This window comes from Xyrauchen texanus, chromosome 24 (assembly GCF_025860055.1).
Source record: "Xyrauchen texanus isolate HMW12.3.18 chromosome 24, RBS_HiC_50CHRs, whole genome shotgun sequence".
NCBI classification, from domain to species: Eukaryota; Metazoa; Chordata; class Actinopteri; order Cypriniformes; family Catostomidae; genus Xyrauchen; species Xyrauchen texanus.
This window is the reverse complement of record NC_068299.1, coordinates 1,959,943-1,976,269: the sequence shown is the minus strand read 5'-3', so window position 1 is coordinate 1,976,269 and position 16,327 is coordinate 1,959,943. Positions and strand designations below refer to the sequence as shown.

General features: G+C 39.2%; 2 protein-coding genes across 3 annotated transcripts in view; both read right to left on the bottom strand.

Moving 5' to 3' along the window:
* LOC127617574 (probable E3 ubiquitin-protein ligase HERC4) overlaps nucleotides 1-7,774 on the bottom strand; it is a 25,903-nt gene extending 18,129 nt beyond the window's left edge. For both annotated transcript variants that reach the window (XM_052089552.1, XM_052089553.1), the window contains exons 1-6: nucleotides 7,630-7,774; nucleotides 6,068-6,362; nucleotides 3,282-3,441; nucleotides 2,248-2,324; nucleotides 1,788-2,009; nucleotides 1,617-1,708 (exon numbers count right to left, since the gene is read on the bottom strand). In XM_052089552.1, coding sequence (XP_051945512.1) covers nucleotides 1,617-1,708; nucleotides 1,788-2,009; nucleotides 2,248-2,324; nucleotides 3,282-3,441; nucleotides 6,068-6,293 — 777 coding nt within the window. In that variant the 5' untranslated portion in view covers nucleotides 6,294-6,362; nucleotides 7,630-7,774. The remainder of the gene's footprint in view (nucleotides 1-1,616; nucleotides 1,709-1,787; nucleotides 2,010-2,247; nucleotides 2,325-3,281; nucleotides 3,442-6,067; nucleotides 6,363-7,629) is intronic.
* A 1,665-nt stretch (nucleotides 7,775-9,439) lies between these two features.
* On the bottom strand, nucleotides 9,440-15,145 carry LOC127617599 (cyclin-J-like). Its single transcript, XM_052089591.1, has 6 exons — nucleotides 15,020-15,145; nucleotides 14,629-14,704; nucleotides 13,313-13,523; nucleotides 12,732-13,031; nucleotides 12,280-12,439; nucleotides 9,440-10,225 (listed from the first exon to the last, which is right to left on the bottom strand). The coding sequence occupies exons 2-6, from the start codon at nucleotides 14,695-14,697 to the stop codon at nucleotides 9,889-9,891; spliced, it is 1,077 nt and encodes a 358-aa protein (XP_051945551.1). The 5' UTR covers nucleotides 14,698-14,704; nucleotides 15,020-15,145; the 3' UTR covers nucleotides 9,440-9,888.
* Nucleotides 15,146-16,327: the final 1,182 nt, after the last annotated feature.

Here is a 16,327-nt window from a genome sequence, read left to right as displayed (position 1 = left end):
AAGGTCAATATACTGAGCCAGGCTGTGGGTACTCTTACCGTCTGGCATTAGGAAAGAGAATGGCTCATTCAGTCCAAATTGAAAACAGTCCTTGAGGGCAATCTCATTAAAATGGTCAAGGTAGCAAAGACCACAAAACCGTGACATAATCCTCGACGATTCCCTTGGCGTAAATTAAGAAGCTGGATTAATGGGTTCATTTTGGTCCGTCAGGTATTCTGCAATGACAGGCAGACGATGAAGACGATGATGTGTGATGAACCCAAGTGCAGTTTATTATCAATCGTGAAATCCAAAACCTGTAACTCCAAACGTGACATGAACTTGACTTGACTAAACTTGACATGACATGAAAAACCCTACAACTTTACATTCACGATACTTGACAATGGACAACGGCAAACATGAGGCTTAAATACATGGACAAGGGAGAAAAATGACAATGATAACCAATGACAAGACAGAATTGACAACAACGTAACAAGACAATAAACCAATGAAAGCAAGACATGAAATCACATGACCAGGGAACCACAGAACATGAAACAGGAACTAAACTTTCAAAATAAAAGCCATGAAAAACAAACAAACACACACACACACACACACACACACCCCTGACATATGCCCTCATCTAGGGGCGGTTCCAGACGCCCCAAAACAAAAACACAAAGTTCAAGAGGGAGCTGTGGGGGTTGAGTGGGGGGCTGGGACCGTGGCGACTTACGTGACAGGACATGGAAACATGGTGAAACAATGTGTGGGCCGTGGTCTGGTGAAAACATGGTGTGGAACATGAGACCAGGGCCGAGCCCGTGGGGGGGTGGAGCCATGAGAGACTCGAGGGGCGGAGCCATGAACAAACACACACAACCCTGACAGTATTCTGCATTGTGGCTGATTTGTAGATTTTATTTGACCTGATTAAAAAAAACATTGCTCTGTATTGATGTATATGGTCAGGTTTGGCTGTAGGGAAAGTGACTCAATTAAGCCCACCCAAATACAACAGCCTTCCAATAAAGTGAGTTTTGTGATAAACTGACAAAATTAAGTTACTTTATATAATTGCAAATGTGAAAAGTCTGGAGTGGGCTTAAAAGGAACACGTGTACCATTTCAGCCCACTATCTTATTAGAAATGTAAAAGCTTCACATTTTACTAAATAAACACCTAAGTATAATGCGACATTATTGCAACTGACACTTCAAAACCATTAAACAAAAAATGCTAAATTTTTAACCAATAATAGTTTGATCATGTCTAAATATTCAATACCCTAAATCATATGCATAACTTGTGATAAAATTGAGAATTATTAAACAGTAGGTGGCTGCATAGAACACTGCTGCCATCTACTGGCTATTACTGTCATAACATGCCATTTGCAAATGAATGGTGAAACTGAGACATTTACATTTAAACAAGATCTAAATAGCATAAAATGCCAAAAGAAGTGCATTATTTTTATTGTTATTTCAGGGAAGATGAAATGTCATCCAGTTACACCCGTACTGTTTCTGGTCAAAAATGACAACAAATAGTAAGAAAGCGGACAATCGTTCTCAGAAGAGCAGGGTTAAAACAAACAATGCCACAATCAAACATTACATACTTTCGTCAGTGCTGCTGTGTGGTCCTCTCCGCAGCAAATATACACGACCCGTTGGGACCTGAGAGTCTTCAGTAAGGCAGGGAAATAGCGATCTAAAGAACAGAATGCATCCCACCATCAAAATCATAAACCTGAAGAAACTGAACTGAATGTCTAAAGTCACCATTTTACCATCATTGTCGCTGAGGCCAAGCTGGCCAAACTTGTTTCGTCCCCAGCCGAAAACGGCCCCAGACAACGAAAGCCCAAAGCTGTGTGCACCCCCTGCAGATATCCAAGCTAAAGGAACACCCTGTAAAGACTGGATGACGTGTGGGGATGAGACACAAGCTCCTTGCGTCCCAAGACCAAGCTGGCCATATTTATTTTGGCCCCAGGAGAATATCTGTCCTCCTAAAATAAGAGTTTGGGAATAATAATGTGGCATAATTAGGGTGAACATGATATCAGTTTCTGGGACAGTAGTAATGTCTAATGCACAGTGAAGGCTGATACAAACAGCCTCAACCAACACCAACAAGTTTAACACACTGATCCAACAAAACCAACAACCGTTGAAAGATGGCGTTTGTTGCGGCAGTGTCACCTAGCCTTATAATGAACAGAAATATTGAGTTGAGTAAAAACGTACCTCTGGCTAAAGCAAGAGAATGCAAATATCCACAGGCCACCTGGGTAATGTGCACCTCCGATAAACTTTTGACAGTTCTGAGGTGAGAAAAGAGGCCGTTTTTATGCTCAACAGAAATTCAGTTTAGAAAGTTAAAATGGACTATGATATAGCAACTTATCACATTTAACTACACTGGATTCATAGGTGCACAGGGGTCAGAAAACAATAAAGGCTCAGAGCAACAATGACGCAGTTTTTGACAAGATATAAGGGGCCTGGGTCTCTCAGTGATTATTGACGCTGACTACCACCCCTGGTGTCACGAGTTCGAACCAGGTTGTGCCGAGTGACTCCAGTCAGGTCTCCTAAGCATCCAAATTGGCCCGGTTGCTAGGGAGGATAGAATCACATGGGGTAACCTCCTCGTGGTGGTGATTAGTGGTTCTCGCTCTCAATGGGGCGTGTGGTGAGTTGTGTGTGGATCGCGGAGAGTAGCATGAGCCTCCACATGCTGTGAGTCTCCACGGTGTCATGCACAACGAGTCACATGATAAGATGCGCAGATTGACGGTCTCAGAAGCGGAGGCAACTGAGACTCGTCCTCCGCCACCCGGATTGAGGCGAGTAACCGCGCCACCACAAGGACTTACTAAGTAGTGGGAATTGGGCATTTCAAATTGGGGAGAAAATGGGAACAAGTAAATAAATAAATAATAATAATTTAATGCTCCAGATATTTTCAAAAACAGGGGGCTGTTGTCTAACATTTCACGTATTTCATATAACTTTATTTTAAACCTATGTAGTAATGGATTTAGATACTGTAGCAACCATTTCAATTAAAACATCCAATTGAAGTATTTAGCAGACATTAATGAGATGCTGTGTTTAATGTGGACGAAAAATAATGCCCCCATAAAGGTGAAAAATACCACTGAAAATCAATGTCAGGGGGGGTAATATATTTCCCAGTACACATTTAAGAGCAATAGTATACTACTGCACCATTCAGTGGGCTATTGCTGTTCCAGTAGTAGGTGCAGATTGTTTACCTGGGTACACGGACACACTCCTCTATATTAGTGAGGCCGAGCTGCCCGTCTGAGCCCAGACCCCATGCAAACACTTGCCCTTTATCATTAAGAGCAAGCGTATGAGCCTCACCGCAAGACACGGCCACAACGATCTGTGCATCCAGAGCCACAACCTGCTCTAGAGAGAGGACATAAACATAGAAGAAACATAATCAGACATTTGACCCAGTGAATTATACAGCTGATCTACATGGAACACTGGACAATATTTCATTTCTATTTCATTGCATTCATATTTTAATTGCACACTGATGACCCTTAAGACTTTATAGATATTACAGTTTTCATTTTCTGTTAATGCATGCATTAGCTGTACAAATAAAAATGACTTGACAATCTGTACAATGTTTAATAATGTCTTAAATGCTTGTTTTATCTTATTTTACAGTATATACTTGGTTACTGCCACTTTCACCTATTTGTCTGTTTTCTTTGTTGTTTGCATGCAAACGTCACGCCAATGTAGCGCCTCGAATATAGTAAACTAAAACTATAAAACCCCATGAACTGATTTTTCTCAACGCTACATATTTCAGATGTAACGGCCTTGATCACTTTTAGCTTGGTGTTTACATCATGAATGGTCTGTCCTTGACACTTCTGGGTCATTAAAAGGTCATCTGATTTCTAAGGAACGGTCACACTGAACAGACTGCAAATATTTCTCTAGAATCGAAATGAAATAGGTTGCTAAATCCACACATTTCAGCAGAAAATGAGCTAAATCGACAGGCTATACCACAACACAGTGGTTTGTGAAGGTGGTGAGATTGTGATGTCATGACATATAAAATAAAGTGAAACAAATATTCATTTTAAGTAGTATTTTACTAAATAATTTTGTACACTGCTTGTGTTTATTTAATGAAAATCAAATATTGCAGAACTTTCATTGTCTTTAAATAAATGAAAATGACTCGCTCAGTGAGTAAAGACGCTGAGTATCACACCTGGAGTCGTGAGTTTGAATCCAGGTTGTGGTGAGTGACTCCAGTCAGGTCTCCTAAATAACCAAATTGGCCCGGTTGCTAGGGAGGGTAGAGTCACATGGGGTAACCTACTCATGGTCACTAAAATGTGGTTCGTTCTCGCTGGGCGTGGATGCCGCGGTGGATGAGGTGAAGACTCCACACGCGCTATGTCTCCGTGGCAACGCGCTCAACATGCCACGTGATAAGATGCGCGGATTGACGGTCTCAGACGTGGAGGCAACTGAGATTCGTCCTCCGCCACCCGGATTGAGGCGAATCACTACGTGATGACAAGGACTTAAAAGAACATTGGGAATTCCAAATTGGGAGAAAAAAAACCCAGCCAAAAAAATTTCAAATTTATTTTATGTGATAATCAATTTTATGCCACAAATGCAGTCGATTGCTTAACTTATATTGAACTCTAAATATTCCTTTAAACCAAAAAATTATGTAATTTCATAGGCGGACCAAGTTTTTATGAAAATTGTATTATTATTCAAAATACATTGATGAATGATTTACAATAAGACCTTGAACAATATATTAATGGGGGGGGGGGGGGGGCTCAGCGAGTAAAGACGCTGACTATCACACCTGGAGTCGTGAGTTCAAATCCAGGGGGTGCTGAGTGACTCCAGCCCAAGTGTGCCGCACAAGCCTTCAAAAGTGAAGCCAAAACGTCTCGATCGCCCCCCGGTGACTGGTCCTAGTATAGGTCATAAACCCCGCCTCCCCATGTTATTCAACGGGACGTGAGACCAACTAAACAATTAAATTACACTTCACATATCTTTTTTCCAAAGATAGAAACGACAGTAAATGACAGAAACTATCACGTTGATGTCATTTCAAGTGTTTGTTTTCAAAATAAGTTTGTTTTTAGTTATTTGATGCTATAAAAACGCTGCTGTGACATCATGATTGACAGCTGTGATTGACAGCTCTGAGTGAAGTAGTCACTGAAGCACCAACAGACTTTTTTTCGGGATCTTCGGAGGACTGAGGAGATTGGAACTTTAAATTCAATATCTAAATTTCTATAATTAATTATTTCACACCGTCATAAGTCATAAGTCAAAAGTGCAGGGGCGTGTGCTTGCGATTGATTCAGCGAGAGTGAGGGCGGGCCTTGATTTCGCGGCTTTACTTCCTGCTCACTACTGCGCAGGTCTGGTCCCGAAATCGACTCAAGTCCCAAGATGTCAGCGCCATATCGGGACACTGGCGGCTTCAGTTCTCACCAATGGAAAAGAGCGAAGGGGCGTCGTCCATCTTTTTTTACAGTCTATGCTCCAGCCAGGTCTCCTAAGCAACCAAATTGGCCCGGTTGCTAAGGAGGTTAGAGTCACATGGGGTAACCTCCTCATGGTCACTATAATGTGGTTAGTTCTCACTGGGCGTGGATGCCACGGAGAATAGCGTGAAGCCTCCACATGCGCTACGTATCTACGGTAACGCGCTCAAGCCACATGATGAGATGCGCGGATTGACGGTCTCAGACGCGGAAGCAACTGAGATTCGTCCTCCGCCACCCGGATTGAGGTGAGCCACTAAGCCACCACGAGGACTTGGAGCGCATTGGGAATTGGGCATTCCAAATTGGGGAGAAAAAGGGGAATGTGGTCAATTTAAGGTTTCATGTTGACTTAATGTCTATGTAATCCTTCTGTAACAGGTGATCCAAATTCAACAGTATTTAAACTAAAAGCCAAGCAACACACTGTTTTATAATACTAGAAAAGTTTGACTTAAATCTCACTCTGGCCCTACCTGGCTTCTTGCGAGCTTTCTCATGCCCGAGCTGGCCCAGGTCATTGCAGCCGCAGGTGTACACAGTTCCATCTTCCAGCAGAAAGACGGTGTGGCGTCTGCCACACCCCACATCATGTAAACGTTTGCCCTCAAAGAACTCACATTTCCGTGGCTCCAGCACTATCTCCTCATCTATCCCACCCAGACCGAGCTGCCCGTATGAGGCATTACCCCAGCACAGCATGTCGATGGGCCCGTATGGCCGCGCTTCCGCAAGCGAAGATCTACAGGTTCAACCGCTTAACACACACACCTGGCAGGATCAAGCAAAACACTTATTTAACCTGTTCAACTGGCACTAGTTTGTGTCAAACAAACATTTAAAGACTCAGTACAATCTTTCTCTTACAAGAAGAAAAACAGACCATAAATACATATGACATCATCTAGCACTTATGAGCATGTCTAAATTTTGTCCAATAAAATGCTCTCTAGACTGAGAATCTCCCTCCCATTAATAGCACCTGCCTCTGACAAGTAACCGGCTGACATTAAAACTCATAAACAAACAAACATCTTGTTTCAAATGGAAACGTCAATGCAGGAATTAAAAGTACACTCGACACAAAATGCCATGGGGTCTTCAATGAATAGACACTGTTGATAAATGTGTTCATCTTTTACAGTGTAATTAGATTACTGTACTAATTACTCTTTCTGAAAAGTAATCACATTACTTTTTAACCAATTACTCTCTAAAACACTTATCAACCTCGACCAGATGAAAAATACAAGGATAGAATTGAAAACGTTCTTTTAATTCTTTAAAATAAATCATATTAAATCAAATTAATGATTCATAGCCAAAGAATTTAAGGGGGCCGCGTTAAATTAGAAAACATACATTTTAACATTAGACGTTAAATTTCGATTTTAAATTCACTATTGTTTTGTATAGACATGTTCTAGTATGAGATATTATGGATTCAAAATTGAATATTTTAATATTTTCCACCAGATGGCGCCATTTTTCCGCATGTTTATCCTATGGAGCAAATACATTCTTTTCCCCCATTTTCTGTTTATTGTACTATGAAGCACAGCTACCAAATTAATAAATGATGGGGCTAAAATTGTGTGTGTGTGTGTGATGGACATCAGAGTGTGATTTGTATGTGTGTATTGAGAAATGTGTGTGTGTGTGTGTGTGTGTGTGTGTGTGTTTAAAAACAACAGTGGCAAACTGACATTTAACGGGTTAAAGTCCTGAAAATGTTTGAATATTTGGTAGTAATGATCAGGACTGATGTTGGTTAAAAAAAATGATCTCATTGAAAGTGGAAAATAATATTAATATATAATATTATTATGGCAGTTTTTTGACGCGGGCATTTTTGTCCTCGAAGGACCTCCGAGTACGGACGAACAATGGTTAATTGAACAGGTTTAACAAACGCAAACCCCACATACCTCTAAGTAATTCAGCTAGCTCTTATAACTAACTAACATGTAATATTACCTGTTTGATAATCACACCCATAAACAGCAGCATGTGTTAATCAGGCATACATCTGTCTTACCTGTTGATAAGAGCACAGCTCGCGTGGTCGTGTCCAGCACAGGTTTAAGTGTTTATATTGACATGTGAGGAGACGCTGTTCTGTTCTGTAATGTCCTTAGAGCTCGAAAGAAGCGACTGTAATATTCTAGAGCATTCCTGCCAAAGCTAGAGCCCAAGCGGAGTCATTTTTCAAAATAAAAGCCCCAGAAAGATCCATTATCCATGAGGGAAAGATCCTGACACAATCATTGCAGACATTGTCTTAAGAGACTGATAATAATACAAATAATAATAATTAAAAAAAAAAAAAAACATACAAATACATTTTTGTTGTCACTATTAGGTGAGCACAGAGGAATTACAATTTCAGTTTCAGTTTTACCCTCTTAATTTTGTTTGTGCCCCTTTGGTATCAGCCACTCCAAGTTCAGTCGCATTTGTACACATAAACATTTATATATTAATAAATGCTACAGAATGTGGTTATTTTTCGACATATGTGAAAACTAAGGTTAAAGTTACAAATAAATAAATAAATAGCTGTGAACTTGAAGACTTTCTTAATGCTTTGTTTTATACATCAACATTTGTTCTATAAACATATAGATGTATTTTGTGATCCAAAGAAATGACACCAGCTTATCAATCCCACTACATTTCAACATCAAGTCAATAGACTTAGTGATAGAAATAGTAATGTAGTTATGTGTGGATATAAAAATAAAAGTGTAGCGATTCTCGTAAAAAAAAAAGGTGTGGCGATTCTCGTAAAAAAAAGGTGTGGCGATTCTCGTAAAATAAAAGGTGTGGCGATTCTCGTAAAAAAAAGGTGTGGCGATTCTCGTAAAAATAAAAAGTGTAGCGATTCTCGTAAAAAAAAAAGGTGTAGCGATTCTCGTAAAAATAGTGTAGCGATCCTCGTTAAAAAAAAGGTGTATCGATTCTTGTTAAAAAAAAAGGTGTGGCGATTCTTGTTAAAAAAAAAGGTGTGGCGATTCTTGTTAAAAAAAAAAGTGTGGCGATTCTCGTAAAAAAAAAAGTGTGGCGATTCTCGTAAAAAAAAGGTGTGGCGGTTCTCGTAAAAAAGGTGTAGCGATTCTCGTTAAAAAAAGGTGTAGCGATTCTCGTAAAAAAAAAGGTGTAGCGATTCTCGTAAAAAAAGGTGTAGCGATTCTCGTAAAAAAAGGTGTAGCGATTCTCAGAAAAAAAAGGTGTGGCGATTCTTGTTAAAAAAAAAGGTGTGGCGATTCTCAAAAAAAAAGGTGTGGCGATTCTCAGAAAAAAGTGTGGCGATTCTAAGAAAAAAGTGTAGCGATTCTCAAAAAAAGTGTGGCGATTCTCAGAAAAAAAGGTGTGGCGATTCTCGTAAAAAAAAAGGTGTGGCGATTCTCGTAAAAAAAAGTGTGGCGATTCTTGTTAAAAAAAAAGTGTGGCGATTCTTGTTAAAAAAAAAGTGTGGCGATTCTTGTTAAAAAAAAAGTGTGGTGATTCACGTAAAAAAAAAGGTGTGGTGATTCTCGTAAAAAAAAAGTGTGGCGATTCTTGTTAAAAAAAAGGTGTAGCGATTCTCGTAAAAAAAAAAGGTGTAGCGATTCTCGTAAAAAAAAAAAAGTGTAGCGATTCTCTTAAAAAAAAAGGTGTAGCGATTCTCGTAAAAGAAAAGGTGTAGCGATTCTCGTAAAAGAAAAGTGTGGAGTGGCTTTTTAAATCATGAACATATACCGCAATCTCTGCATAAGCCAGTGAAATATAACACAACAACAAAACCAACTACAACAGAAATGTTGCATCTTTATTAAAAAACTAAAACAAAATAATACTGTGCCAAAGTGCATTTTTAAGTTTGCGGGACAATAATAGTCTACATTCAATGAGGAAGAGCAAATTAACACTTGCAAATTTCTTGTGTTAATAAAACCTCAAAGTAACTTCAAACTCATGACGTTTTCATTTATGTAACATGCCTGTAAATAATACTCATCTATTAAGTAAACTTAACACAATAAATGAAACACCATGAGGTAGTATGCAGTGGGTAATGCATGACAGCTTCTTAATATTGCACATTTCGGCTCACACCACACCACATTATCAACTTTACAGCGATCTAACGCTTTGTAGTTTTCACCCGGATCATTTCAATTAAAAAGACCGAATTCAGCAGTTCACGTGTGTCAGATCAAGTAATATTCAAAGGAAGAGTTCACTGAAAATCTACAAATTCTGTCAGTTTTGGGTGAACTATCCCTTTAAGGGCATCCGCGTCATGTCCGCTCAATCACCTGTGGAAGCAGGGAGCTGTACAGGGGTACAGAGCATTCACCTGGTACACTCTACTGGGCATGTTCACTTCAGCATCCATTGGTGCACACATTGTTTGGGGCTGCCCAGGCTCATGCAGAGGGGCCATGGAGACCTGCATTGAGGTGGCATGGGTCAGGTAAGTATTATGTCTCGGAGCAGACACAATCACCGGCTGGCAGTTCTGCTGGACATACTGCGAGTTTGGCTGCTGCATGTACTGATGCGGGATGGGGTACACCGTCTGGGCTGACCGAATACTTGTCTGCTGGCATTTCTGCTTGTTCGCTTCCTTTACATCACTTTCGTGAGCACTGTGAGAAAGGAGAGCATGGTGAAGTCGCAGAATAAATTCAACAGAGTAAACAATTAATTTTACTTAATCATACGCCACTTCTCTGGCTTTAAAGGAACATTCAGAGTTCAATACAAGTTAAGCAATATCATGTGTACAGTAATGCACTTACAATGGAAGTCTCCAGGGCACTGTGATAAACGTTAAAATAAACAGTTTTGAATTGATGCATGTTTAAAGTGTGATTTAATATGTAATTTTTTTTATTGTATTTTTCCTCAAGGTCCAGGAATAATGTTATAACTAGGGACGGGCCGAAGTATCGGCCACCAAAATGTATTGACGACCAAATTAAAACTATCAGCAAATATAAAAAGCAAACGGTTTATTTATAATGACTTAATTTTTTTGCATTGAAAACAAATGGTTTTTTTACTGAAAGAAATACCAAAATTAAAATATAAAGCATGCCGAAAATGCAAAATATGAATTTCTGATGTTCTGTCATGTTGTCAAATGTGAGTTCTTTTGTTTTTATGTGTAAAAACAGAAGCACAAATATGTATTAGAAGTGCAAAAACAAGTTTTTTTTTTTTTTTGATGTTAAATAAAGCAACTGTGGGCCCTATTTTAAGAGCACTAGTGCTATACTTAAAGTCAGTGGGCATGGCCATGAAGTTTTGGTGCTTTCATGCAAGCATATGCCAAGTCTTGGCACTAATAGGCTGGGTCAAGTGCAAATTAATTCTGGGGTTCTTCTCCGGTTATTGCACCTTCTGTGTCCTATATAGTCTATTCCCTTAAGCACTAGTGATATAAACAATGACAGCACATTCCTAAGAAATTAGTAGAGTAAATGGACTGTATACAATGAATCAGAAGAATATAAATAATCCTATGACAGTGACACACTCCTTTTATAAGCATAGAAAATGTGGTTGAAAAATGAAACCAAAAATTTTTCTAAATTCAAATGACACTTCAAACGATATGAAAATGCAATAAAAGAAATAACAATAGAACTGGTAACAAATCCTACCAAATCTAAAACGTTACTTTCACAGGCACATTTTTCACTCTACGACAACAGGTGGAAAAATACCAATAAGCTCATAAATGCAACTGTAAATATAAACACAAAGATTAATTGAAAAATAAACTATGACCTATCGATAGTTTAACGAGCGAAACGGCTACAACAGTGATTGTCAGGGACATAATTTGATGTTCCACTAAATTGACTTTATTACCACCTACTGCTGGAATCTCCAAACTGCAAATGCAGGAACTGATTTTAGACTTTGCGCTGAAAACTGGCCTGCTTCTGAAACGTTTTAGCATAACAACCTATTTCTCAGGAAAATAGCTAATTACACTTTGCGCCCTTTCATTACCATACAGTATACACACAAATTGCCCACATACACCCACAGATACCGCAAACACGCCCACCCAAACCCACTAGCTCTTTGTGGCGGTACAAATAATGTTCTTAGAATAAACACACGGATGAAAACTGGATAAAATGTCGCGCACGGTTGTTGCGCGTAATGCTGTGCTTTGCGCACTCATGAAAATACAGCCCTGAGAGTCAGAGTTATTCGATAAACGTGTAATGTTCAATCATAAGAGGGCAAAGGCAGGTTTGATTGGTAAGAACTGCGCGAACTGAAGAGCAAAACAAAATAAAACATTTGATTTGTGCGTTTTCTAAAACATCATTCTTAACCATTACAGTGATCTGATGAAAAGCAAAATATCGTATCAGCCTACAATTTTCATATTGGTGCATCTGCTTTAAACGCTTCATTGTGCTAAAAACATTTTAGATTTCATTAAGATGTTCCATCCTCTCTCTGAGCCCAAACATTGAATTCAAGTGCTTTAACAAAAATACAAGCTTCACATTTCTGCTTTATACCCTCCAGAATGTTCTGCCCCATAGACTTCCATTGTAAGTGCATTATTACAATTATGATGTTTGCTTTTTACTAAGGGGAGAGAAATTATTTTCTTTGGAAATATGGAATATTTAAAGCAGTGGAGTTCGGACTTGAATGAGGTCAAACCCACATTAGAAGTCTCTCCACGCAGGACAACAGCTGCTCCCAAGTGTACGCTGACAGGCGCTGCAGGCGGGGCGACCAGGTAGGAGACAATCGCAAGATTACTCGAGAAGCCACCACACATGCCGCAGCGACCAAAGATGGGACGAATCGCAGAAATGCATGATCTTCAGAAGAGAAAAGAAATATGTCTTCAAGCCTGAAACACCAACTTATGTCCATGAAGAACAACTGTAAACATTTTAATCAGGTCAAAGTGATCTGTTCATCATGAACGTTTAAAACATTCACACAAACAGCCAACAAGTTGCAGTAGGTGAAAGAGAGGACACCATGCATGAACACAAATCAAACTTTGTAAAGTGTATGTAAACCAATGGGGTGAGTTTGGGACAGGACAACCTGTTTGGTGAATAATAGATGATGGGGGAGAGTTTGGGAAATTTTTGTGCAATGCACCTTGTAGAGAAACCTCCAAGAAGTAATCTGCATATTTGGACATGTACATCATGCTCTTCTCCATACACGCCATCGGCAAGCCATCATGAAGGTCCGTCTCGTTCATGGCAACTGGCAGGTAGTATTCTATGAAGTGAGCGGCCGTAGGGAGGTACAGGTTCCACTGAAACGTCTTGAGTAGCAGCAGCTCCATGTGCAGGAGAGCCTGTTTGGTCAGAACCAGATTCATGGAGCTCATGCAGCCGAGGCTGTTCAGTGTCTCCAGCTTCGGCACGCAATCTTCTCTATCCTCAAACTTACCTGGATATTAACCATGAGAGCTTTGAGTTAACACAAAACAATCACAACCCATTTTACATTTGTAGTCTGATGTATTACAGAGGGAAACAAGATATTAATTTATGCATGCATAGAAGAACTGTATATAACAGGCCTATTTTGACTCACTACAAATGTAACATACTACTGTGTGACATGATTATAGTAGAATAATACCTAAATAGAATATATCGTGTAGGCTGCACCATATAACCACTATCAATAACCACTGAAAATCAAAAAGTAAAATGCACAATTCTTACTGGCCAAAAGCAAGCAGGACAGCGCCACCATGTGGAGCTGCTGAACAGAAATGTCATGGCGGTCCATAAACAGGTCCAACAGGTAAACAGCCAAATGTCTGGCTGCTGGGCACAGCTTGAACCGATTGCTCACTATTGCAATGAGGTCTGCAAAATATCGTCTAAGGCTGAGCTGTGGGGACTGGCCTTTGTATGTAGGCAACCGCAGCTCCTGAAAAACAACCAAAGACTATACTGACTGATTTGTGCATGTGTTTGTGGAGTTGCACATGAATTCATTTATGCACGCCCTTGTTAAAAACAATGACTGTTTTGCAGTATCGACCCTCTGGTTAACTTGCAATAGCCAAGTTAAGTTGCACATGCATGCAACTTCATGTATTTTAGTAATACTTCCGAGTTTACCATACAGACTGAAATGCATTTCATGCATGCATGCATGTCATCACCATCAATACTGGCAGATTTGTGCAATAACCAAGTGGAATTGTACAAGCATCCATTCGTCATTCATTCATTCTTTCATGCGTGCCATCACAAAAACTAAGTGACAATCCCAGTGCAATGACAATTTTATAATATTGGCTAACTACATAACTTGCAATAACCAAGCTAGGTTGCACATGCTTTATTGATGCCATGCATGCATTTATACATTTTTGTAATACTTAAGAATTTACAATACCAGCGGATATGCATTTCATGCATGTTTGCCGTCACAATAAATATACTGACATATTTGTGCATGTCCAATAACCAGGTGAAGTTGTACATGCATGCATGCATTCATTCATTCATTCATGCATGCCCTAATAAAAACAACTAAAGGGGTATTACAACTACAATCACAGTTTTGTAATATTGACTAACTATAACCAGTCGCACATGTTTGCTTGTGTGTACAGTCATGGGTGGATTTTAAGACGGCATACTTGCATTTTTGTAATACTCAATATTTTACCAAACTGACTGATTTGCATTTCATGCATGCAAGCCATCGCAATCAGTTCAATACTGGCTGATTTGTGCAATAACCAAGTAAAGCTGCACATGCATGCATTCATGCATGCCATCATAAACACAACTACAGAGACAACACCCCTGCAATGGCAATTTTGTAATATTGAATGACTTGTTAACTTGCAAAAACCAGGTGAGTTGCACATGCATCGCCTTTGTGATGGCATGCACGGATTTTTACAATAATGACTGATTTGCATTCAATCATGCCATCACAATCAATATGTGACTTGTGTCTTTATGGCACATATCTAATGTAGTAAGACAAATAACAACACAATGAAAAGGATACACACTTTGTAACGCAGGGCCTGATAGATGTCCTCTGCAAGCTCCCCTTTCCACCACTGCCCCTCCAGCTCCATTGGTGTCCTGCAGCATAAGGTTTCATTGAGTTTCATTGAGCATGATTCACTTCAAGGCAACACTTCAAAGTGTCTTAAGACATTTTCAAGCTCTGCAACAATCAGCATTGATGAAGCTCAGACTGAAGCTTTTCTCATTTAGAGTAACAAGCATGAGTCTTCCTCATCACGCACAATAATAGTTAAAGGGCCAAATCAACCCAATACAGATCACAGGCAACATGGCAAACTTCATAAATCAAGTTTTTCTACAAGATTTGCATTTAAAACGCTGGTAATAAAAAGTGAAATCTTACAATTAAAGGCTTTAAAAAGTACTTACTCCACTCAAAGACGGCTGCATACAGACAATACAATGCAAACAAGTAGCATAACAAACTTATGCATAGCATAACAAACACATTAGTCGGATCAGCAGAGTAAATCAGAGTAAAGTGCAAACTCTGTGTTCACTACAGTGCGTGAAACACCGGAGCGAAGTAACAACACATCTCAGCCAATCGAAGGACGCCTTACAATCGTAACGCTCAGTGAACAGCCAATCAGAAGTAAGCTTTCATTGACGTCATCACTACGCACGGACTTTCGCTTCGTCAGTCACAGCTATGATCGTTTTCTTCTTTCCTAAACAGTTTGGCCTAGAAATTAGAAAATAATAAGTAGAATGGACACAAATCTCTTTAAAATTAAATGGACAGATTTGAGCTTGACTGAACTAAATATTATTGTCTACACCGATATATAGCTCATTATATTTCCCTAAATGTATTGTTAGTGGAACAATATGGAAAATATATGTATATATTGAATGTAGTAATTTATATATTAGGCATTGAACTAGAACTAGTGCAGAATTATAGTTACATGCTGCAATAAAGGCGTATCAGTTGAGAATTCATAAATTATTTTCAGTTAAATTCAGACTGAGAAGTAGGATAATTAATTTGCAGCATATATACAGTTGAAGTCAGAAGTTTACATACACTTAGGTTGAAGTCATTAAAGCTTTTTTTTTTTTTTTAAACCACTCCACAGATTTAATATTAGCAAACTATAGTTTTGATAAGTCGTTTAGGACCCCTACTTAGTGCATGACACTAGTAATTTTTCAACAATTGTTTACAGACCGATTGTTTCACTTTTAATTGACTATAACACAATTCCAGTTGGTCAGAAGTTTACATACACTAAGTTAACTGTGCCTTTAAGCAGATTGGAAAATTCCAGAAAACGATGTCAAGCCTTCAGCCAGTTAGCCAGTTAGCTTCTGATAGGAGGTGTACTGAATTGGAGGTGTACCTGTGGATGTCTTTTAAGGCCTACCTTCAAACTCAGTGTCTCTTTGCTTGACATCATGGGAAAATTAAAAGAAATTAGTCAAAACCTCAGAAAAACATTGTGGACCTCCACAAGTCTGGATCATCCTTGGGAGCAATTTCCAAAAGCCTGAAGGTAACACGTTCATCTGTACAAACAATAGTACGCAATTATAAACAGCATGTGACCACACAGCTATCATATTGCTTTGCGAAAAGTGCAAATCAATCCCAGAACAACAGCAAAGGATCTTGTGAAGATGCTGGAGGAAACAGGTAGACGAGTATCTATATCCACAGTAAAACGAGTCCTA

Coding starts and splice junctions, on each gene's coding strand:
- LOC127617599 (XM_052089591.1), bottom strand. CDS start 14,697: ATGGAGCTGGAGGGGCAGTGGTGGAAAGGGGAGCTTGCAGAGGACATC. Junction 13,032..13,312: donor GTCCTGCTTGCTTTTGGCCA/GTAAGAATTGTG, acceptor GTTAATATCCAG/GTAAGTTTGAGGATAGAGAA. Junction 10,226..12,279: donor TGCGTGGAGAGACTTCTAAT/GTGGGTTTGACC, acceptor CCTTTCTCACAG/TGCTCACGAAAGTGATGTAA.